The 25,847-nt window shown below is 30.7% G+C and overlaps 1 protein-coding gene across 1 annotated transcript; it reads left to right on the top strand.

The window, feature by feature from the left end:
• The first annotated feature begins 8,080 nt into the window (after positions 1 to 8,080).
• kdelr3 (KDEL endoplasmic reticulum protein retention receptor 3) lies at positions 8,081 to 24,622 on the top strand. Its single transcript, XM_062037357.1, has 6 exons — positions 8,081 to 8,222; positions 8,433 to 8,569; positions 9,481 to 9,581; positions 19,778 to 19,936; positions 20,035 to 20,287; positions 24,414 to 24,622. Exons 2-6 carry the CDS (start codon positions 8,479 to 8,481, stop codon positions 24,455 to 24,457), a joined length of 648 nt encoding a protein of 215 aa, XP_061893341.1. The 5' UTR covers positions 8,081 to 8,222; positions 8,433 to 8,478; the 3' UTR covers positions 24,458 to 24,622.
• Positions 24,623 to 25,847: the final 1,225 nt, after the last annotated feature.

The raw sequence follows: 25,847 nt of genomic DNA, 5'->3' as shown, positions 1-25,847 counted from the left end.
AAAAAGGACACTGACCACTTTTTTGTTGTTGAACTTTTCAAGCTCAGCTTCAGTGTTTCTGCTCTTTGTGCTCCACAATGGACGTCATGAGGGGGTCACGTGGGGTCACCTCTACTTTTATGTACGAGCCGTTTTTTACTGTTTAGAATGTACAGAGTAGGGAAAGACATGTTCCTGTCTCACGTAGGGATTGTAGATGATGGGCAACATTCCAAAAATAGCTAAGTTTTCTTTTCAGTAGGACTTGTTTTGTATTTTGACCTTTTTTGTTTTGTATTTTGACCTTTTTTGTTTTGTATTTTGACCTTTTCTGTTTAGAATTTTTACATTTTTTATTTAGAATTTTGACATTTTTTGTTTTGTTTTTTGACCTTTTTTATTTTGTATTTTGACCTTTTTTGTTTTGTATTTTGACCTTTTTTGGTTTGTATTTTGACCTTTTTTGTTTAGAATTTTGATATTTTTTATTTAGAATTGACATTTTTTGTTTTGTATTGTGGCCTTTTTTGTTTTGTATTTTGAACTTTTCTGTTTAGAATTTTTACATTTTTTATTTAGAATTTTGACATTTTTTGTTTTGTATTTTGACCTTTTTTATTTTGTATTTTGACCTTTTTTGATTTGTATTTTGACCTTTTTTGGTTTGTATTTTGACCTTTTTTGTTTAGAATTTTGATATTTTTTATTTAGAATTGACATTTTTTGTTTTGTATTGTGGCCTTTTTTGTTTTGTATTTTGAACTTTTCTGTTTAGAATTTTTACATTTTTTATTTAGAATTTTGACATTTTTTGTTTTGTATTTTGACCTTTTTTATTTTGTATTTTGACCTTTTTTGATTTGTATTTTGACCTTTTTTGGTTTGTATTTTGACCTTTTTTGTTTAGAATTTTGATATTTTTTATTTAGAATTGACATTTTTTGTTTTGTATTGTGGCCTTTTTTGTTTTGTATTTTGAACTTTTCTGTTTAGAATTTTTACATTTTTTATTTAGAATTTTGACATTTTTTGTTTTGTATTTTGACCTTTTTTATTTTGTATTTTGACCTTTTTTGATTTGTATTTCATTCATTCTAAAGACGAAATATAAACATTGCGAATCAGAACATTACACAAAAAATGACAATATGCCATTTGGGGAGAAAATGAATGTGAATGCTGAAAGGCGCAAGCTGAACTTAAAGGGGAAGTGCACTTTTTTAAAACATTCACATGTGAATAATATAAATACAGTCTATTATACAGAATTATTCACATGTGAATAATATAAATACAGTCTATTATACAGCATTATTTACATGTGAATAATATAAATACAGTCTATTATATAGCATTATTCACATGTGAATAATATAAATACAGTCTATTATATAGCATTATTCACATGTGAATAATATAAATACAGTTTATTATACAGCATTATTCACATGTGAATAATATAAATACAGTCTATTATACAGCATTATTCACATGTGAATAATATAAATACAGTATATTATACAGCATTATTCACATGTGAATAATATAAATACAGTCTATTATATAGCATTATTCACATGTGAATAATATAAATACAGTTTATTATACAGCATTATTCACATGTGAATAATATAAATACAGTCTATTATACAGCATTATTCACATGTGAATAATATAAATACAGTCTATTATACAGCATTATTCACATGTGAATAATATAAATACAGTCTATTATATAGCATTATTCACATGTGAATAATATAAATACAGTTTATTATACAGCATTATTCACATGTGAATAATATAAATACAGTCTATTATACAGCATTATTCACATGTGAATAATATAAATACAGTCTATTATACAGCATTATTAACATGTGAATAATATAAATACAGTCTATTATACAGCATTATTCACATGTGAATAATATAAATACAGTCTATTATACAGCATTATTCACATGTGACTAATATAAATACAGTCTATTATACAGCATTATTCACATGTGAATAATATAAATACAGTCTATTATACAGCATTATTCACATGTGAATAATATAAATACAGCATTATTCACATGTGAATAGTATAAATACAGTCTATTATACAGCATTATTCACATGTGAATAACATAATTACAGTCTATTATACAGCATTATTCACATGTGAATAATATAAATACATTATACATTATGTCTTCTTTGACTTCCTGTCAAATCCCACATAGAGTTTAAGATTTTAGTCCTGACTTTCCGTGCGTTGCCTCACACCCTGCTTTTTGTCTGCAGGCGTGACACAGAATGAATGAATGAATGAATGAATGAATGGATGAAGCCTTCGTGCACAAGGACATGGTTCGCACACAGAGGTATATTTGGCTCAATCTTAACGTTCATAGACCGAAACGTTCGCAAATAGAGGGATTCCTAATTGGAGGTTCCACTCTACATCCATTATTTATAGTTCTTCCTTTTGCATCTTGTTTTTAAAACACCTCCTCAGTGTGGGACTGTGGGTTTAATTCTGCCAATATGCCAAATTCTAGGCGGAGGAAGACGGGGGCGGCAAACAGCGTCAACAGTGAATAACAAACAAACAAACGTGGAGATCCAGCAGAAATGTTGACTTTTCCAGGATATCTGCTCTCCAAAATATGTTTACATGAAAAAGTATGCATGCTTTTATTCAATTACTCCTTCTGTCCATAGTCCTGGGTAAGGTGGAGCCAGACTGGGCCCGAACTAGGATTTGACAAATACCGAGGTCCAAATACCGAGGTCCAAATTGGTGGTCCAGGAGGAGCTTTGAATACTTTTACCTTGAGCAACACAGTGAATTTACAGAATAAAAGCTCTGATTGAGGTAGAACTATCACGTCTTTTATTATCTAACATCTTTGACAAACAGCAGGATTTTGTAACGGTCCCTAGGATATTGTCAACAATGAGGAGGATTAGAACCCACGACCTACTGTTTGACTGCAAGGTACCAAAAGTCCAAGAGAGTAATTAGTCACCATGTTCTCATCAGTGACAGAGCACGATCAGTACGTTTTTGCTCAAATTTGATATGAAGCTCCTTCTCGTCCAATAATTTACTTTTTACCTGTGCTTCTTTACGCAAAACTGACTTTGATTTACAGCCCCGAAATCTTGTTAGTCTTGTCATTTCGATGTCCCGCCCTCCACCGTTTGACCAATTAGAAAGTCTGCGAGTGTGTCACATCCAGGTTGCCATCTTGGTCTGGCTACTGCCACTGGTAAAGGTACTAAACATGTCAGACCTTAGTACATCTAAAGGTTAACATTCTCAACTTATTCATGACAAAGTCAGGAACAAAACCAGGATTTGTATCGGGGATGCCTTTGAAAGATGGAGACTGTCAGGTTCAAACACCGAGCTATCTATTAAACAGAGACAAGAAGCAAGGAATCAAACAGAGACAGGATTCAATTTAGCTCATGAGGAGAGCGCGTGCACTTGCACCCTCGTACAATGTCGCCCCACGCTCTGAGGAAAGGGTTCCATGCCTCTGCATTTATTTGGCCATTTTCTGATTACATAGCTGCAGCTGCTTCTAAGGGGAGGGGTCATAAACAGTTCAAACAAAAAGGTGCTTGGAGCGGTGTCAGGTTTACATAAAAGAAATACTTGAATTTCAGTGTTCCGGTGGCTATCCATTAGATGGCAGTATTGTCCTGTTTAACTTCTCCGTTCATGATGAGTATATCATTTCGGCCACCGTGTTCAATGGAGAAGTCTGTTCTACATATTTACAGGCAACATACACCTTCCCCTTCCAACTGTCCTGGATGGACTGAAATTCTTGTTTCCATTCGTTTGAATTCGTTAGGCGAGCTGTTTATATCGTGGGAAAGCGGACGTGAGAACAAGCTGTCCCCACTCAGTCTCAGGTCCGCATTGAGCTGGAGGGGGTGTGGCCTCCAGCTCCGGCTGAATACCGGGAGTTTGTCGGGAGAAAATCTCTGCCGGGAGGTTGTCTGGAGAGGCGCTGAATACCGGGATTCTCCCGCTAAAAACGGGAGGGTTGGCAAGTATGCCCACTATACAACTGAAGAGTAGGGGAATAACAAGTCAGTGATGTACTGAGGGGCCCCACCATGCAACTGAAGAGTAGAGGCATAACAAGTCAGTGATGTACTGAGGGGCCCCACCATGCAACTGAAGAGTAGGAAAATAACAAGTCAGCGATGTACTGAGGGGCCCCACTATACAACTGAAGAGTAGGGGAATAACAAGTCAGCGATGTACTGAGGGGCCCCACTATACAACTGAAGAGTAGGGGAATAACAAGTCAGTGATGTACTGAGGGGCCCCACCATGCAACTGAAGAGTAGAGGCATAACAAGTCAGTGATGTACTGAGGGGCCCCACCATGCAACTGAAGAGTAGGAAAATAACAAGTCAGCGATGTACTGAGGGGCCCCACCATGCAACGCACATGAAGTCAGGACTAAAATCTTCAACTCTGGGGGTGACAAGGGCTGGTCTGGGTGCACGGGTCCAGAGTCTGGCAGCCGCATTTTGTAGCGTCTGAAGTCTCTTTAGCCTTGACTTGTTGAGAAGAGTGAAAGTGTCATGATCTGTGGTCTAGATCATGTTTTGTTTAGTTATGTTCTGTTACTTTTGGACTCCAGTAGTTCCTGTTTTTGTGCACCCTTGTTTGTTTTAGTTTCCATGACGACTGATTAGTTTCACCTGTCTCATGTGTTTGACTCACGCACCTGCTTTAATCAGAGACTATTATTTAAGCCTGTTTTGCCAGTTAGTCGTCCTGGCGACATTACTCCGTGCTGACTTGTTTCATGCTTTGTTCATACTGCTTGTTGCATGCCTCGCCAATTAGGTTTTTGTTTATTCATGTCACAGTTAGCGAGTTTTTGTTTCATGTCCATAGTTTACGCTAAGTGTAAGTTTTATGTTCCTTATCCTCTCGTGCGACCGGCACACTTTTCTTTTGTTTTAGGTCCTGTCTTTTTCCCCCCTGTGTAGTTAGATTAATATTAAAAATGTTCCTACCTTCAAGCCTTGTCCGGTCTAGTCCGATTGCATCCCGGGAGAACAAATCTTGCAGTAAGCTGCGAAAAAACCCCCGTCGTGACAAAAAGAGAATTGCAATAGTCAATACGAGACGAAATGAACGTGAATGATCATTTCCAGATCCAATTTTGAAGCAAATTTCTCACTTTAGAAATATTTCTCACAGTTTTTTGGTCAGTTGAGGACAGAGACCCTCCAAAGACTTTGACTGATTGCACACAAACCCCAGAGTTTCTGAGGCTGCTTTGAACAGACGCACCCAGAGCACCAAGGGAGGTCTTGATCAGGGGGATCGTTCTATCGGGACCAATTGTCAGGGTTTCCATTTTGTTCGAATGTATCTGGAGGAAAGGACCTTAAAGGTAGTTACGGCCATGGAGCCAGACTGTTGGTCACTTGCCAATCTCAGGACATACACAGACCTAAGTCCATCAATTATTTCAAGTCCAATTATTTTTGTGTAATGGTATTGATGGTGCATATAAATTGATTAAAGAAAATGGCTGAGTCTTGGAAGTGAAGAGAACATCAGCTTTGAGTTGAGATGATCAATGTCTGCCAGTCATAATATGAACAATACGAGATTACCAGCGTGATGCTGGGGAGACCTGACCGTCTGCAAATATAAATAGAAGCTAATCAGTGTCAGATTAAGTCCCCTAACCTTTATCTTCGTCTCAGCTCGGTCCTCACCATGTCCTCTACAGTCAGCACATTCATTGATCGATGTATCTGTTTGCTTTTGGATCAGAGAAATGAGTCGGTGGGGAAGAAGAACATTGCTAAGTTGGTCTCTGAGCGCCACTGCAACCGTCCAACGCTCCGTCATGGTGAGCAGAAATAAATAACTACCAGCAGGTCCGTGTGGACATGACTGTGTTTTATCATTTTAAATGTCCAATGTTTGCTATTTCGCTTCTGTTTGTTTCGTGTTGGAGTCAGTAGACTTATTTTAGGGGTTTTATTAGGGGTGCACAAAAATCCATTAACATCCAAATCACGGTTGTTATTCATTCAATGTATCATCTTCAAAGATTAAAAAAAATACATATTTATTTAGAAAACATTTTAATGACAAAATATGTTTTTTTGAATACATTTTTAGGCCATTTCCATGCAACCGAAGGAGCTTTTCGACCATGTAACCCAGGCCTGGGCAATTATTTTGACTCGGGGGCCAAATTTAGAGAAAAAAATGTGTCTGGGGGCTGGTATATCTATTTTTTGGGAACACTAATACAAAACCTCACAATAATATCTGATTGAATGCTAAAAACGTTATGACAGACCGCCTTAAAAAACGGAATGGAATTTTAATTTTTTTTACAGAATGAGACACCCAGAATGTACATGAAAACAAAGAATGTGGGATTTACAATATTAACTATGAACGATAAAACACTGAATATTGACAACATATGAACGTCACCCCCCCCCCCCCCCTTGATCAACACATTTTACAATCAAGCAAAATGCAACAAAAATGCAACAAACAGCGAAATATAAACGCAAAGGGTAAAAAAAACAAAAAAACACCTACAATGTGATATATCACTAAGCTTAAGAACTTTGTTGTAAAAATCTCCTTCCACGTCTGTCCCTGACACCCACATTTCAGGCTCTGGAAACACTCTGTGGAAACGCTCCCCACCCACACTGCTTGGTACCTCATCTGAGCTGCTGTGACTTAGATTACCATAGTAACTAATTAGATGACCATAGTAACTAGTATATCATGGCAAAGCGCAGATTCCAACCATTGAAATAATTTCTATAATTCAAGACTTACGGTAATTTGAAAATATCACTGCACATCATAATGGCAGCTACAGATTCCATCTTAAAAATAAAAATAAATGATTTGCGGGCCAGATTGAAAAGCCGAACGGGCCGCATGTGGCCCCCGGGCCTTAGTTTGCCCAACACTGCTGTAACCTGTTTAGAAAAATATTCATGATAATTATTATACCAAACAATACATGCCGAGAATCCGTTTGAATTGAGAATAGTGTTGAATCCATTCTGAATCAAATCGTCACCCCAGGAATCGGAATCTGATGGAATTGTTGGGTTGCCAAAGTTTCACACTCCTATTTTTCATAGGGTGTGGATGCTATGTACAGTAACACTGTCTGCTGTCTTTTTACATCATCTTCTTTTTTATGCATCCAGCATTAGAGCGTAAAACTGGACAGGAACTAAGCTGTCATAAAAAAAAGTTTACACACAACAATAAGACTCACAATCTACTAGCTAAAATGTGTTATTAAAAATGTTAAAAATGAAAACGACTGTACACTAACACCCTTTTTGACCACCATTGACTCCTATTATAACGCATCTTTTTATTCAGGCTTTTCCCATTGAAACTTTTCTTGTGCCTCTGGAATTTGAAATAAAAAAATGGTTTTAAGTGTAATAACCACCCTAAACCACTTGGTGAAGCCAGAAACTAACTGCAATAGGTTTCAAAACAGAGCTTTTACTTTGGAAAGTCCTGGAAATTAAATGCAATGAAAATAATCAGGGTGAGTTCAGACTGACCTTGAAGGTGCTTATTATATTTTGTGTATATTAATGTTGTACTGTACCTGTGCTTATATGTGTAAAGTTGTTGCAATACTCTTAAGTGTAAAAGTCAAACTTAAAAAATATGTCTACTTATGTTTAAGAGCAGGACCATTTTGGTCCCTGGCAGGGTGGAAGTTAAAACACGATTTTAATACACTAAAGTGGGACTTCGAGGACTTATTTAAAATACAAAACAGTTAAAAAATATATATAATTTAAAAAAAACATGGCTACATAACAATTATGATTATGTATTTCCATACTTAACAAATTAAAAAAATAAAAGTTCAGCACAGAACAGAACAGCAATGTATGTTTACAATGTATGTAGCACAAACGAATGGCAGAGTTATACTTTGGTGTTTAATATTGTCAACAATGATAATGGGAGTCAAATCTTCACGGGTAACGAAAACGCACTTGGCGGAGTTTTACTTTGAAAACCCTTAACCGGAAAACGCCGTATTTCCTAGCGTGGTGATTTCACTTGACGGTGTCGCTCTCGCGCTGACAGCCACGTCACCTCCTCGCCACAACTTGACGGTAACTTCACGGCGTGTAACTTCACTAACTACATCATCGTCGTGACGTCACTGCGTGTACTCCAGTAAGTACATCATCGTCATTGTCAGTCTTTACTACAACTTTCTTGACTTAGTTAGTTAGTTAATTAGTTAGTTAGTCCGCCATCTCCGTCAAACTGCTGGCTTTTCTCTTAGCCCCCCCCCCCCCCCCCCCCCCCACTCGCTTGTCACTAAAGTGTTTGTTTGGACTCTTCATTCTTCATTCTTCATTCATTCTTCATTCATCCATCCAGCTACTTCACTCATTCACGCTTCAAAGTGCGTTAAAAGGAGCAAAACATGAACGTCTTCCGTCTGGCGGGTGACGTGTCGCACCTGGTGGCCATCGTCATCCTGCTGGTGAAGATATGGAAGTCCAAGTCCTGTGCAGGTAACATCATCTTGTCTTTAATTACACATCTGCACAATTGCACTTAGTCGTTAATTGCACATCTGCAGCACCCTAACACATTTATTTACTCTTTAATTACACATCTGCAGCACCCTAACACATTTATTTACTCTTTAATTACACATCTGCAGCACCCTAACACATTTATTTACTCTTTAATTACACATCTGCAGCACCCTAACACATTTATTTACTCTTTAATTACACATCTGCAGCACCCTAACACATTTATTTACTCTTTAATTACACATCTGCAGCACCCTAACACACATTTATTTACTCTTTAATTGCACATCTGCAGCACCCTAACACATTTATTTACTCTTTAATTACACATCTGCAGCACCCTAACACATTTATTTACTCTTTAATTACACATCTGCAGCACCCTAACACACATTTATTTACTCTTTAATTACACATCTGCAGCACCCTAACACACATTTATTTACTCTTTAATTGCACATCTGCAGCACCCTAACACATTTATTTACTCTTTAATTACACATCTGCAGCACCCTAACACACATTTATTTACTCTTTAATTACACATCTGCAGCACCCTAACACACATTTATTTACTCTTTAATTGCACATCTGCAGCACCCTAACACATTTATTTACTCTTTAATTACACATCTGCAGCACCCTAACACACATTTATTTACTCTTTAATTACACATCTGCAGCACCCTAACACATGTATTTACTCTTTAATTACACATCTGCAGCACCCTAACACATTTATTTACTCTTTAATTACACATCTGCAGCACCCTAACACACATTTATTTAGTCTTTAATTACACATCTGCAGCACCCTAACACACATTGTTACTACATCAATTTATTATTTTGCTTCCACTTGATAAATGTTTTTCTGCTTTTAGGCATTTCTGGGAAGTCTCAGGTGTTGTTTGCACTCGTCTTCAGCACCAGATATCTTGACTTGTTCACCGTCTTTATTTCTCCCTACAACACAGTCATGAAGGTAAGACACTCCAATCTATATCGCCATATATATTGCATCCTCCTGCAATAAAGATATATATATGTATATTTATATATATATGTATGTATATATATACAGTATATGTATGTATATATATATACAGTATATGTACGTATATAATGATGAATAATAATTGTGTATATAACGATGAATAATAAACATGTTTATATAATGATTAATAATAAACATGTGTATATAATGATGAATAATAAACATGTGTATATATTGGTGAATAATAAACATGTGTATATAATATTAATAATAAACATGCATGTATAATGATGAGTAATAAACATGTGTATATATTGATGAATAATAAACATGTGTATATAATGATGAATAATAAACATGTGTATATAATGATTAATAATAAACATGCGTGTATAATGATAAGTAATAAACATGTGTATATAATGATGACTAATAAACGTTTAAATAATGATTAATAATAAATGTGTATATAATGATGAATAATAAACATGTGTATACAATAATGAATAATAAACGTGTAAATAATGATGAATAATAAACATGTGTATATAATGATGAATAATATAATAAACATGTATATAATGATGACTAATAAACATGTGAATATAATGAATAATAATAAACATGGGTATATAATGATGAATAATTATTGTGTATATAAATATGAATAATAAACGTGTATATGATGATAAATAATACACATGTTTATACAATGATTAATAATAAACGTGTGTATAATGATGAATAATAAACATGTGTATATAATGATGAATAATAAACATGTGTATATAATGATGAATAATAAACATGTGTATATAATGATTAATAATAAACATGCGTGTATAATGATAGGTAATAAACATGCGTGTATAATGATGAATAATAAACATGTGTATATATTGATGAATAATAAACGTGTATATAATGATGAATAATAAACATGTGTATATATTGATGAATAATAAACATGTGTATATAATGATGAATAATAAACATGTGTATATATTGATGAATAATAAACATGTGTATATATTGATGAATAATAAACATGTGTATATAATGATGAATAATAAACATGTGTATATATTGATGAATAATAAACATGTGTATATAATGATTAATAATAAACATGTGTATATAATGATAAGTAATAAACATGTGTATATAATGATGACTAATAAACGTGTAAATAATGATGAATAATAAATGTGTATATAATGATGAATAATAAACATGTGTATATAATAACGAATAATAAACGTGTAAATAATGATGAATAATAAACATGTGTATATAATGATGAATAATATAATAAACATGTATATAATGATGACTAATAAACATGTGAATATAATGAATAATAATCAACATGGGTATATAATGATGAATAATAATTGTGTATATAAATATGAATAATAAACGTGTGTATGATGATAAATAATACACATGTTTATACAATGATTAATAATAAACATGCGTGTATAATGATGAATAATAAACATGTGTATATAATGATTAATAATAAACATGTGTATATAATGATGAATAATAAACATGTGTATATAATGATTAATAATAAACATGCGTGTATAATGATAGGTAATAAACATGCGTCTATAATGATGAATAATAAACATGTGTATATATTGATGAATAATAAACATGTGTATATAATGATGAATAATAAACATGTGTATATATTGATGAATAATAAACATGTGTATATAATGATGAATAATAAACATGTGTATATATTGATGAATAATAAACATGTGTATATAATGATTAATAATAAACATGCGTGTATAATGATAAGTAATAAACATGTGTATATAATGATGACTAATAAACGTGTAAATAATGATGAATAATAAATGTGTATATAATGATGAATAATAAACATGTGTATATAATAATGTATAATAAACGTGTAAATAATGATGAATAATAAACATGTGTATATAATGATGAATAATATAATAAACATGTATGTAATGATGACTAATAAACATGTGAATATAATGAATAATAATAATCATGGGTATATAATGATGAATAATAATTGTGTATATAAATATGAATAATAAACGTGTATATGATGATAAATAATACACATGTTTATACAATGATTAATAATAAACATGTGTATATAATGATGAATAATAAACATGTGTATATAACGATGAATAACAAATGTGTATATAATGATGACTAATAAGCATGTGTAAATAATGATGAATAATACAAATACGTATATAATGATTAATAATAAACGTGTGTATAATGATGAATAATAAACATATGTATATAATGATGAATAATACACCTGCGTCTATAATGATGAATAATAAACATGTGTATATTATGATGAATAATAAAAATATGTATATAATGATGACTAATAAACATGTGTAAATAATGATTAATAATAAAAATACGTATATAATAATGAATAATAAACATGTGTATATAATGATGAATAATAAACGTGTGTATAATGATGAATAATAAACATATGTATATAATGATGAATAATAAAAATACGTATATAATGATGAATAATAAGCATGTGTATATTATGATGAATAATAAAAATACGTATATAATGATGACTAATAAACGTGTAAATAATGATCAATAATAAAAATACATATATAATAATGAATAATAAACATGTGTATATAATGATGAATAATAAACGTGTATATAATGATGAATAATAAACATGTGTATATAATGATGAATAATAAATGTGTATATAATGATGACTAATAAGCATGTGTAAATAATGATCAATAATAAAAAATACGTATATAATGATTAATAATAAACGTGTATATAATGATGAATATTAAACATATGTATATAATGATGAATAATACACCTGCGTATATAATGATGAATAATAAACGTGTATATTAGGATTAATAATAAAAATACGTATATAATGATGAATAATAAACATGCGTATATAATGATGAATAATAAACATGTGTATATTATGATGAATAATAAAAATACGTATATAATGATGAATAATAAACATGCGTATATAATGATGAATAATAAACATGTATATAATGATGACTAATAAACGTGTATATAATGATGAATATAAACATGCGTATATAATGATGAATAATAAACATGTGTATATAATGATGACTAATAAACATGTGTAAATAATGATGAATAATAAACATGCGTATATAATGATGAATAATAAACATGTGTATATTATGATGAATAATAATAATTATGTGTATATAATGATGAATAATAATTATGCATATAGAATAATGAATAATAATTATGCATATATAATTATGAATAATAATGATGTGTATATAATGATGTCAGGTGGTGTTTCTGGCTCTGTCCTATGCCATGGTGTACATGATTTACATGCATATATAATGATGAATAATAATGATGTGTATATAAGGATGAATAATAATCATGCATATATAATGATGGATAATAATTATGTGTATATAATGATGAATAATAATGATGTGTATATAATGATGAATAATAATGATGTGTATATAATGATGAATAATAATGATGTGTATATAATGATGTCAGGTGGTGTTTCTGGCTCTGTCCTATGCCACGGTGTACATGATCTACATGCATATATAATGATGAATAATAATGATGTGTGTATAATGATGAATAATAATGATGTGTATATAATGATGAATAATAATGATGTGTATATAATGATTAATAATAATGATGTGTATATAATGATGTCAGGTGGTGTTTCTGGCTCTGTCCTATGCCACGGTGTACATGATCTACATGCATATATAATGATGAATAATAATGATGCATATATAATGATGAATAATAATTATGCATATATAATGATGAATAATGATGAATAATAATGATGCATATATATAATGATGAATAATAATTATGCATATATAATGATGAATAATAATGATGTGTATATAATGATGAATAATAATGATGTGTATATAATGATGAATAATAATGATGTGTATATAATGATGAATAATAATGATGCATATATAATGATGAATAATAATTATATATATATATAATGATGAATAATAATGATGTGTATATAATGATGAATAATAATGATGTGTATATAATGATGAATAATAATGATGTGTATATAATGATGAATAATAATGATGTGTATATAATGATTAATAATAATGATGTGTATATAATGATGTCAGGTGGTGTTTCTGGCTCTGTCCTATGCCACGGTGTACATGATCTACATGCATATATAATGATGAATAATAATGATGCATATATAATGATGAATAATAATTATGCATATATAATGATGAATAATAATGATGCATATATATAATGATGAATAATAATTATGCATATATAATGATGAATAATAATGATGTGTATATAATGATGAATAATAATGATGTGTATATAATGATGAATAATAATGATGTGTATATAATGATGAATAATAATGATGCATATATAATGATGAATAATAATTATGCATATATAATGATGAATAATAATGATGTGTATATAATGATGAATAATAATGATGTGTATATAATGATGAATAATAATGATGTGTATATAATGATGAATAATAATGATGTGTATATAATGATTAATAATAATGATGTGTATATAATGATGTCAGGTGGTGTTTCTGGCTCTGTCCTATGCCACGGTGTACATGATCTACATGCATATATAATGATGAATAATAATGATGCATATATAATGATGAATAATAATTATGCATATATAATGATGAATAATGATGAATAATAATGATGCATATATATAATGATGAATAATAATTATGCATATATAATGATGAATAATAATGATGTGTATATAATGATGAATAATAATGATGTGTATATAATGATGAATAATAATGATGTGTATATAATGATGAATAATAATGATGCATATATAATGATGAATAATAATTATATATATATAATGATGAATAATAATGATGTGTATATAATGATGAATAATAATGATGTGTATATAATGATGAATAATAATGATGTGTATATAATGATGAATAATAATGATGTGTATATAATGATTAATAATAATGATGTGTATATAATGATGTCAGGTGGTGTTTCTGGCTCTGTCCTATGCCACGGTGTACATGATCTACATGCATATATAATGATGAATAATAATGATGCATATATAATGATGAATAATAATTATGCATATATAATGATGAATAATAATGATGCATATATATAATGATGAATAATAATTATGCATATATAATGATGAATAATAATGATGTGTATATAATGATGAATAATAATGATGTGTATATAATGATGAATAATAATGATGTGTATATAATGATGAATAATAATGATGCATATATAATGATGAATAATAATTATGCATATATAATGATGAATAATAATGATGTGTATATAATGATGAATAATAATGATGTGTATATAATGATGAATAATAATGATGTGTATATAATGATGAATAATAATGATGTGTATATAATGATTAATAATAATGATGTGTATATAATGATGTCAGGTGGTGTTTCTGGCTCTGTCCTATGCCACGGTGTACATGATCTACATGCATATATAATGATGAATAATAATGATGCATATATAATGATGAATAATAATTATGCATATATAATGATGAATAATAATGATGCATATATATAATGATGAATAATAATTATGCATATATAATGATGAATAATAATGATGTGTATATAATGATGAATAATAATGATGTGTATATAATGATGAATAATAATGATGTGTATATAATGATGAATAATAATGATGCATATATAATGATGAATAATAATTATATATATATAATGATGAATAATAATGATGTGTATATAATGATGAATAATAATGATGTGTATATAATGATGAATAATAATGATGTGTATATAATGATTAATAATAATGATGTGTATATAATGATGTCAGGTGGTGTTTCTGGCTCTGTCCTATGCCACGGTGTACATGATCTACATGCATATATAATGATGAATAATAATGATGCATATATAATGATGAATAATAATTATGCATATATAATGATGAATAATAATGATGCATATATATAATGATGAATAATAATTATGCATATATAATGATGAATAATAATGATGTGTATATAATGATGAATAATAATGATGTCCTTGCCCGTATGTGGGCTCTGTACCGAGGATGTCGTTGTGGCTTGTACAGCCCTTTGAGACACTTGTGATTTAGGGCTATATAAATAAACATTGATTGACATTGATTGATGTGTATATAATGATGAATAATAATGATGTGTATATAATGATGAATAATAATGATGCATATATAATGATGAATAATAATTATGCATATATAATGATGAATAATAATGATGTGTATATAATGATGAATAATAATAATGTGTATATAATGATGAATAATAATGATGTGTATAAAATGATGAATAATAATGATGTGTATATAATGATTAATAATAATGATGTGTATATAATGATGTCAGGTGGTGTTTCTGGCTCTGTCCTATGCCACGGTGTACATGATCTACATGCATATATAATGATGAATAATAATGATGCATATATAATGATGAATAATAATTATGCATATATAATGATGAATAATAATGATGTGTATATAATGATGAATAATAATGATGTGTATATAATGATGAATAATAATGATGTGTATATAATGATGTCAGGTGGTGTTTCTGGCTCTGTCCTATGCCACGGTGTACATGATCTACATGCATATATAATGATGAATAATAATGATGCATATATAATGATGAATAATAATTATGCATATATAATGATGAATAATAATGATGCATATATATAATGATGAATAATAATTATGCATATATAATGATGAATAATAATGATGTGTATATAATGATGAATAATAATGATGTGTATATAATGATGAATAATAATGATGTGTATATAATGATGAATAATAATGATGCATATATAATGATGAATAATAATTATGCATATATAATGATGAATAATAATGATGTGTATATAATGATGAATAATAATGATGTGTATATAATGATGAATAATAATGATGTGTATATAATGATTAATAATAATGATGTGTATATAATGATGTCAGGTGGTGTTTCTGGCTCTGTCCTATGCCACGGTGTACATGATCTACATGCATATATAATGATGCATATATAATGATGAATAATAATTATGCATATATAATGATGAATAATAATGATGTGTATATAATGATGAATAATAATGATGTGTATATAATGATGAATAATAATGATGTGTATATAATGATGTCAGGTGGTGTTTCTGGCTCTGTCCTATGCCACGGTGTACATGATCTACATGCATATATAATGATGAATAATAATGATGCATATATAATGATGAACAATAATTATGCATATATAATGATGAATAATAATGATGCATATATATAATGATGAATAATAATTATGCATATATAATGATGAATAATAATGATGTGTATATAATGATGAATAATAATGATGTGTATATAATGATGAATAATAATGATGTGTATATAATGATGAATAATAATGATGCATATATAATGATGAATAATAATTATGCATATATAATGATGAATAATAATGATGTGTATATAATGATGAATAATAATGATGTGTATATAATGATGAATAATAATGATGTGTATATAATGATGAATAATAATGATGTGTATATAATGATTAATAATAATGATGTGTATATAATGATGTCAGGTGGTGTTTCTGGCTCTGTCCTATGCCACGGTGTACATGATCTACATGCATATATAATGATGAATAATAATGATGCATATATAATGATGAATAATAATTATGCATATATAATGATGAATAATAATGATGTGTATATAATGATGAATAATAATGATGTGTATATAATGATGAATAATAATGATGTGTATATAATGATGTCAGGTGGTGTTTCTGGCTCTGTCCTATGCCACGGTGTACATGATCTACATGCATATATAATGATGAATAATAATGATGCATATATAATGATGAATAATAATTATGCATATATAATGATGAATAATAATGATGCATATATATAATGATGAATAATAATTATGCATATATAATGATGAATAATAATGATGTGTATATAATGATGAATAATAATGATGTGTATATAATGATGAATAATAATGATGTGTATATAATGATGAATAATAATGATGCATATATAATGATGAATAATAATTATGCATATATAATGATGAATAATAATGATGTGTATATAATGATGAATAATAATGATGTGTATATAATGATGAATAATAATGATGTGTATATAATGATGAATAATAATGATGTGTATATAATGATTAATAATAATGATGTGTATATAATGATGTCAAGTGGTGTTTCTGGCTCTGTCCTATGCCACGGTGTACATGATCTACATGCATATATAATGATGAATAATAATGATGCATATATAATGATGAATAATAATTATGCATATATAATGATGAATAATAATGATGCATATATATAATGATGAATAATAATTATGCATATATAATGATGAATAATAATGATGTGTATATAATGATGAATAATAATGATGTGTATATAATGATGAATAATAATGATGTGTATATAATGATGAATAATAATGATGCATATATAATGATGAATAATAATTATGCATATATAATGATGAATAATAATGATGTGTATATAATGATGAATAATAATGATGTGTATATAATGATGAATAATAATGATGTGTATATAATGATGAATAATAATGATGTGTATATAATGATTAATAATAATGATGTGTATATAATGATGTCAAGTGGTGTTTCTGGCTCTGTCCTATGCCACGGTGTACATGATCTACATGCATATATAATGATGAATAATAATGATGCATATATAATGATGAATAATAATTATGCCTATATAATGATGAATAATAATGATGTGTATATAATGATGAATAATAATGATGTGTATATAATGATGAATAATAATGATGTGTATATAATGATGTCAGGTGGTGTTTCTGGCTCTGTCCTATGCCACGGTGTACATGATCTACATGCATATATAATGATGAATAATAATGATGCATATATAATGATGAATAATAATTATGCATATATAATGATGAATAATAATGATGTGTATATAATGATGAATAATAATGATGTGTATATAATGATGAATAATAATGATGTGTATATAATGATGAATAATAATGATGTGTATATAATGATTAATAATAATGATGTGTATATAATGATGTCAGGTGGTGTTTCTGGCTCTGTCCTATGCCACGGTGTACATGATCTACATGCATATATAATGATGCATATATAATGATGAATAATAATTATGCATATATAATGATGAATAATAATGATGTGTATATAATGATGAATAATAATGATGTGTATATAATGATGAATAATAATGATGTGTATATAATGATGTCAGGTGGTGTTTCTGGCTCTGTCCTATGCCACGGTGTACATGATCTACATGCATATATAATGATGAATAATAATGATGCATATATAATGATGAATAATAATTATGCATATATAATGATGAATAATAATGATGCATATATATAATGATGAATAATAATTATGCATATATAATGATGAATAATAATGATGTGTATATAATGATGAATAATAATGATGTGTATATAATGATGAATAATAATGATGTGTATATAATGATGAATAATAATGATGCATATATAATGATGAATAATAATTATGCATATATAATGATGAATAATAATGATGTGTATATAATGATGAATAATAATGATGTGTATATAATGATGAATAATAATGATGTGTATATAATGATGAATAATAATGATGTGTATATAATGATTAATAATAATGATGTGTATATAATGATGTCAGGTGGTGTTTCTGGCTCTGTCCTATGCCACGGTGTACATGATCTACATGCATATATAATGATGAATAATAATGATGCATATATAATGATGAATAATAATTATGCATATATAATGATGAATAATAATGATGTGTATATAATGATGAATAATAATGATGTGTATATAATGATGAATAATAATGATGTGTATATAATGATGTCAGGTGGTGTTTCTGGCTCTGTCCTATGCCACGGTGTACATGATCTACATGCGCTTCAGGAGCTCCTACAACTCTGAGAACGACACCTTCCGTGTGGAGTTCCTGTTGGTGCCAGTCATCGGTCTTTCCTTCCTGGAGAACTACGCACTCACCCCGTTGGAGGTAAACCACGGTCCACTCCTGTCCTTCCAGCCCAAAGCTCCCTGTGCCCTTCTTCTTCTTCTTCTTCTTCTTCTTCTTCTTCTTCTCGCTCCACCCAGATCCTGTGGACTTTCTCCATCTTCCTGGAGTCTGTGGCCATCATGCCGCAGCTCTTCATGATCACCAAGACGGGCGAGGCCGAGTCCATCACCACCCATTACCTCTTCTTCCTGGGCCTCTACCGAGCGCTCTACATCGCCAACTGGGTGTGGCGCTACCACACCGAGGGCTTCTTCGACCAGATCGCTGTGGTGTCTGGTGTGGTGCAGACCATCTTCTACTGTGACTTCTTCTACCTTTACGTCACCAAGGGTGAGTCTTCTTGTTTCCTCTTCCGTGTTTAGGACTGCAACCATCCACACAATTATGTCTATCTATTTCAACTATTTGCTGTAAAATACGCATTGAAACTTCAAAGTGAGTTTTGTGCCATCACTCCATTAATCCAACCACCTAATCAATAGATTGCTAAACCAATCAATACACAGTGAAAGCCATTATTGAAATGAGGTTTAAAGCAGTGTGGGTGGCACTGGGAGCAGGTGGGTGAAGTGCCTTGCTCAAGGACACTGCGGCAGTGACTAGGATGGCGGAACAGGGATCGAACCTGGAACCCTCAAGTTGCTGGCACGGCCACTCTACCCACCGAGCTATACAGCCCCAACCTGTGTACTTAAGCGCTCTTAAGTTGTGCACTCAACAACAAGCACGCCGTGTGTGCACTTCAATTGTGCACTTAGTTGGTGCACTTATTTCATGCACTTCATTTGTGCACTTACTGTGTGCACTTAATTGCACTGAAATTGTGCTCCTATCTTATTTTGCCCACTTTACTTGTGCAATTACCATGTGCACGTAATGTGCAAATAGTACGCGCGCTTATTTTGCACATTTTAACTTGGGCACTCAACGTGTGCATTTAATGTGTGTACTTAAGCACACTTAAATTGTACACGCACATGTGGTGCACTTATTTTGCACCCTTAACTTGTGCCCTCAACATGTGCACATATTGTGTGCACTTAAATTGTACACTTAGTACACTTATTTTGTGTGCTTAACTTGTGCTCTCAACATGTGCCCTTAATTGCACTTAAATTGTGGACTTAGTAAATGCACCTTTTTCACGCACTTAACTTGTGCACTCAACATGTGCACTTAATTGCAATTAAAATGTTGCACTTAGTAAGTGCACTTATTTTGCACACTTGTTGAATCAACGTTTGCACTTAATGTGTGTACTTAAGTGTACTTCAATATGTGCACTTACTGTGTGCATTTAATTGCACTTAAATTGTGGACTTAGTAGGTGCACTTATTTCGCACACTTAACTTGTGCGCTCAACATGTGCACTTAATTGCAATTAAAATGTTGCACTTAGTAAGTGCACTTATTTTGCACACTTGTTGAATTAACATTTGCACTTAATGTGTGTACTTAAGTGTACTTCAATATGTGCACTTACTGTGTGCATTTAATTGCACTTAAATTGTGTACTTAGTAAGTGCACTTAGTAAGTGCACTTATTTTACACACTTAACTTGTGCACTCAACATGCACACTAAATGTGTGCACTTAATTGTGCTTGAATTGTGCTCTTAACAAGTGCACTTATTTTGCACACTTTACTTGTGTATTACCATGTGCACGTAATGTGCAAATAATACGTGCGCTTATTTTGCACATTTTAACTTGTGCACTCAACATGTGCACTTAATGTGTACTTAAGCACACTTAAATTGTACACTCACATGTGGTGCACTTATTTTGCACCCTTAACTTGTGCCCTCAACATGTGCACATAATGTGTGCACTTGATGTGTGCACTTAATTGCACTTAAATTGTGCACTTATTTTGTGTGCTTAACGTGTGCTCTCAACATGTGCACTTAATTGCACTTAAATTGTGGACGTAGTAAATGCACCTTTTTCACGCACTTAACTTGTGCACTCAACATGTGCCCTTAATTGCACTTAAATTGTGGATTTAGTAAATGCACCTTTTTCATGCACTTAACTTGTGCACTCAACATGTGCACTTAATTGCACTTAAAATTTTGCACTTAGTAACTGCACTCATTTTGCGCACTTGTTCAATTAACAATTGCACTTAATGTGTGTACTTAAGTGTACTTCAATTGTGCACTTACTAAGTGCACTTGTTCAATTAACAATTGCACTTAATGTGTGTACTTAAGTGTACTTCAATTGTGCACTTACTAAGTGCACTTGTTCAATTAACAATTGCACTTAATGTGTGTACTTAAGTGTACTTCAATTGTGCACTTACTAAGTGCACTTGTTCAATTAACAGTGGAGGGGCACTTTAATGATGTGGCAGGCTACATTAAATGATGAGGCAGGCCACATCAAATAAAGCGGCGGGCCACATTAAACGATTTGGCTGGTCAGGTTAAATAATATAGTGGTCCAAAATTAATTGATATAGCAGGTCACATTAATGATGTGGAGGGCCACTTTAATGATGTAGCGGGCCACATTAATTGATTTAGTCTGCGACATTAAATGATATGGCGGGTCGTTAACATTGTAGAGGGCAACTTTAATGATGTGGCAGGCCAATTTAAATGACGAGGTGGACCAAATGAAATGATCTGTCAGGTCACATTAAATAACCTGACTGTTCACGTTAAAATGATTTAGTTGGCGACATTAAATGATTTGGCGGGTCATATTAACGATGTGGAGGGCCACTTTAATATTAAATGATGAGGCGGGCCAAATTAAACAATCTGGCGGGCCACATTAAAGGGTGTAGCAGGTGTCATTAAATGGTGTAGCTGGTCATGTAAAATTGTGTAGCTGGCGTAGATGGCCACAGCTCACATTAATGCAGTGGTAGGCCACATCTAATGACGAGGCGGGCCACATCTAATGACAAGGCAGGCCACATCTAATGACGTGGCGGGCCACATCTAATGACAAGGCAGGCCACATCTAATGACGTGGTGGGCCACATCTAATGACAAGGCAGGCCACATCTAATGACAAGGCAGGCCACATGTAATGATGCGGCGGGCCACATCTAATGACGCGGCGGGCCACATGTAATGATGCGGCGGGCCACATCTAATGACAAGGCAGGCCACATCTAATTTATTTTATTGAAATAAAATAAATGGACTCAATTGTCACATTAATGCATTACCTCATGTGATTAATCACAACAGTTATTGCGTTAATCGCGAATAATCGAGATATATTTTGTCCACACGTGCTCCTCCACACCAAACACAACTTTTTATATACAATGTATAAAATGTTGGACTTTCTGTCAATAAAATAGATTTTTGTCAAACATATTCAGGTCTTTTTTTTTTAAAGTTAATTTGAATTATTGGAAATGTAAAAAATAATAATCATGATCATTTTGAGTGATATTGTAATCACGATTAATTACTCGATTATTCATGAATTTGAGTATTTATTGTACCACCAAAACTCCACTTTTAATATACTTTTAAAAAAAAAAACGGATATAAATTAGTAACAAATAATTAAACCACAACAAGTAAAATAATAATAATTATAATAATAGAAATAACAATACATTTAAGTAGCAATATAAATAAGATGTACCTTTTACACTTATTTTACCACCATAGTGTCTTTTTGTGATATATAAAATGTTATTCTTTTTTTTTTTCTTCATTTAAAAGCATTTACTGGTGCAATGCATCTTTAGAGTATTTTAGGTCAAAACATAATAATTGTGTACATGTATCAATAAATGCTTTCAGTACATTATGCTTATTTGTACGTGCTATAGTAATGTAATCAAGCTTGTGTCGTTAGCATTAGCTAATATGCTAACATGTTTGCAAGTGTCCGTGTTAGTATTATTACTGGGGTGAGTTTTCCTTGCCCGTATGTGGGCTCTGTACCGAGGATGTCGTTGTGGCTTGTACAGCCCTTTGAGACACTTGTGATTTAGGGCTATATAAATAAACATAGATTGATGATTGATTGATTGATATTATTAACTTACATTCTTTTTGTTTTGTTTCACTTTCATAAATTCCTCAGTAAATTCAGCAAAACGTCAGCGTGGAGTTATTGAGTCTGTTTAGCTGATTGGAGAGCTAGCTTGCGCAGCTAGTGGCTCCATGACCATGACTTCTGTTTTGTTTGATCAGCCGTTTTACTGCCCTGTTATTTGGAAACAATTCAAGTATTTAAATAAACATTTACAGAATATTTCCTATCGGTATATTCTATTTCTGCGGTGCAGCTAATATGTAATTTCTTGTCAAATGTAGTGGGTGTGGCTTATATTCCCGTGCACTCTATTGTCTGGAAAATATGGTTTGGTTTGATACGTCACACGTCACGGCATTATTGATAATATTTTGAAACCGTAATATCGCACACTCCTACTTATTAATGATTTTTTTTTTTTTTTGTCTGTCTCCACAGTTCTACGAGGAAGAGCAAAGATGAGCCTGCCGATGCCTATCTAGCACAGAACCTGAACACAACACCCGACTTCTCTGGGGGACTCTTTAGCTGACATTCTGTCCATCAAAACTAGTACTTTACTTCAAATTGAATTATTGTTGGTCGGTACTTTCTTTTTGATGTATATATATATATATATATATATATATATATATATATATATATATATATATATATATATATATATATATAGACAAGCGGTAGAAAATGAAAATGGATGGATGGATATATATATATGCATTTATGTGTATATATATATGTATGTATACATATGTGTGGATATTTATATATATATATACAGGCATATATACTGTATGTATATATACACATATATATGTGTATATATATATATATATATATATATATATATATATATATATATATATATATATATATATATATATAGGTATACATATAAACATGCATATATACTGTATGTATATACACACATATATATGTAAACATGCATATATACTGTATGTATATACACACATATATATGTATGTATATATATATAGGTATACATATATGTATATATATATATATATACCTATATATATATATATACATATATATACACTGTATATATATGTATATATATATATTTATGTATATATATATATATATACATAAATATATATATATATATTTATATATATATATATACATATATATATATACACTGTATATATGTATATATTTATATTTATGTATATATATATATATATATATATACACTGTATATATATGTATATATTTATATTTATGTATATATATATATATATATATACAGTATATATATATATATATGTATGTGTATATATATATATATATACAGTATATATATATATATATATATATATATGTACAGTATATATATACAGTATATATATATGTATAATAGGGCTGTCAAAGTTAATGCAATAAGAAGTTAATGTAAGTTTCCTTTAACGAGATAATTTTTTTAATGTTACGATCAGAGAAAAGAATACAAAGCTGAAACTTGAGTCCTGGTTGTGTTGTCAAGGTTGCGTACTACAAACTAACTTTTTTCTAAAGTCGCTTGCTAAGTTTGCGAGTCGCAGGCGTTTTTTGGTGGGGGGGGGGGGCTTGTTTTTGAACGTGCGGTTGCCTGTTTGGGCTTGCTTTTCTCACCCTACAATGAAGCAAAACCGGGAGATAGTTTGTACTTTTCCACGCCACGTTTCCTGGTTATGGCGTCCACGCTGGAGCTCAGACGAGTGACCAGGCCGAGGCACAATTAGTGGACAAACTTAATGAGAATCATTTATTTCATGTATGTACACAGAGGAACCTCCATTAAATCACAAAGTTTGTATAGTGAAGCAAAGAGTTCCATAAGAAAGGATGTAAATATGAGTTTGTATTTTA

This window comes from Entelurus aequoreus, linkage group LG25, assembly GCF_033978785.1.
Source record: "Entelurus aequoreus isolate RoL-2023_Sb linkage group LG25, RoL_Eaeq_v1.1, whole genome shotgun sequence".
NCBI classification, from domain to species: Eukaryota; Metazoa; Chordata; class Actinopteri; order Syngnathiformes; family Syngnathidae; genus Entelurus; species Entelurus aequoreus.
The sequence above is the reverse complement of the archived record's forward strand: the minus strand, read 5'-3'. Positions and strand labels throughout refer to the sequence as shown.

Excerpts from the sequence above, each read along its gene's own strand:
- kdelr3 (XM_062037357.1), top strand. The coding sequence starts at position 8,479 with ATGAACGTCTTCCGTCTGGCGGGTGACGTGTCGCACCTGGTGGCCATC. Across the intron at positions 8,570-9,480 it reads GAAGTCCAAGTCCTGTGCAG|GCATTTCTGGGAAGTCTCAG; the intron begins GTAACATCATCT and ends TTCTGCTTTTAG. Across the intron at positions 9,582-19,777 it reads CCTACAACACAGTCATGAAG|GTGGTGTTTCTGGCTCTGTC; the intron begins GTAAGACACTCC and ends TAATGATGTCAG.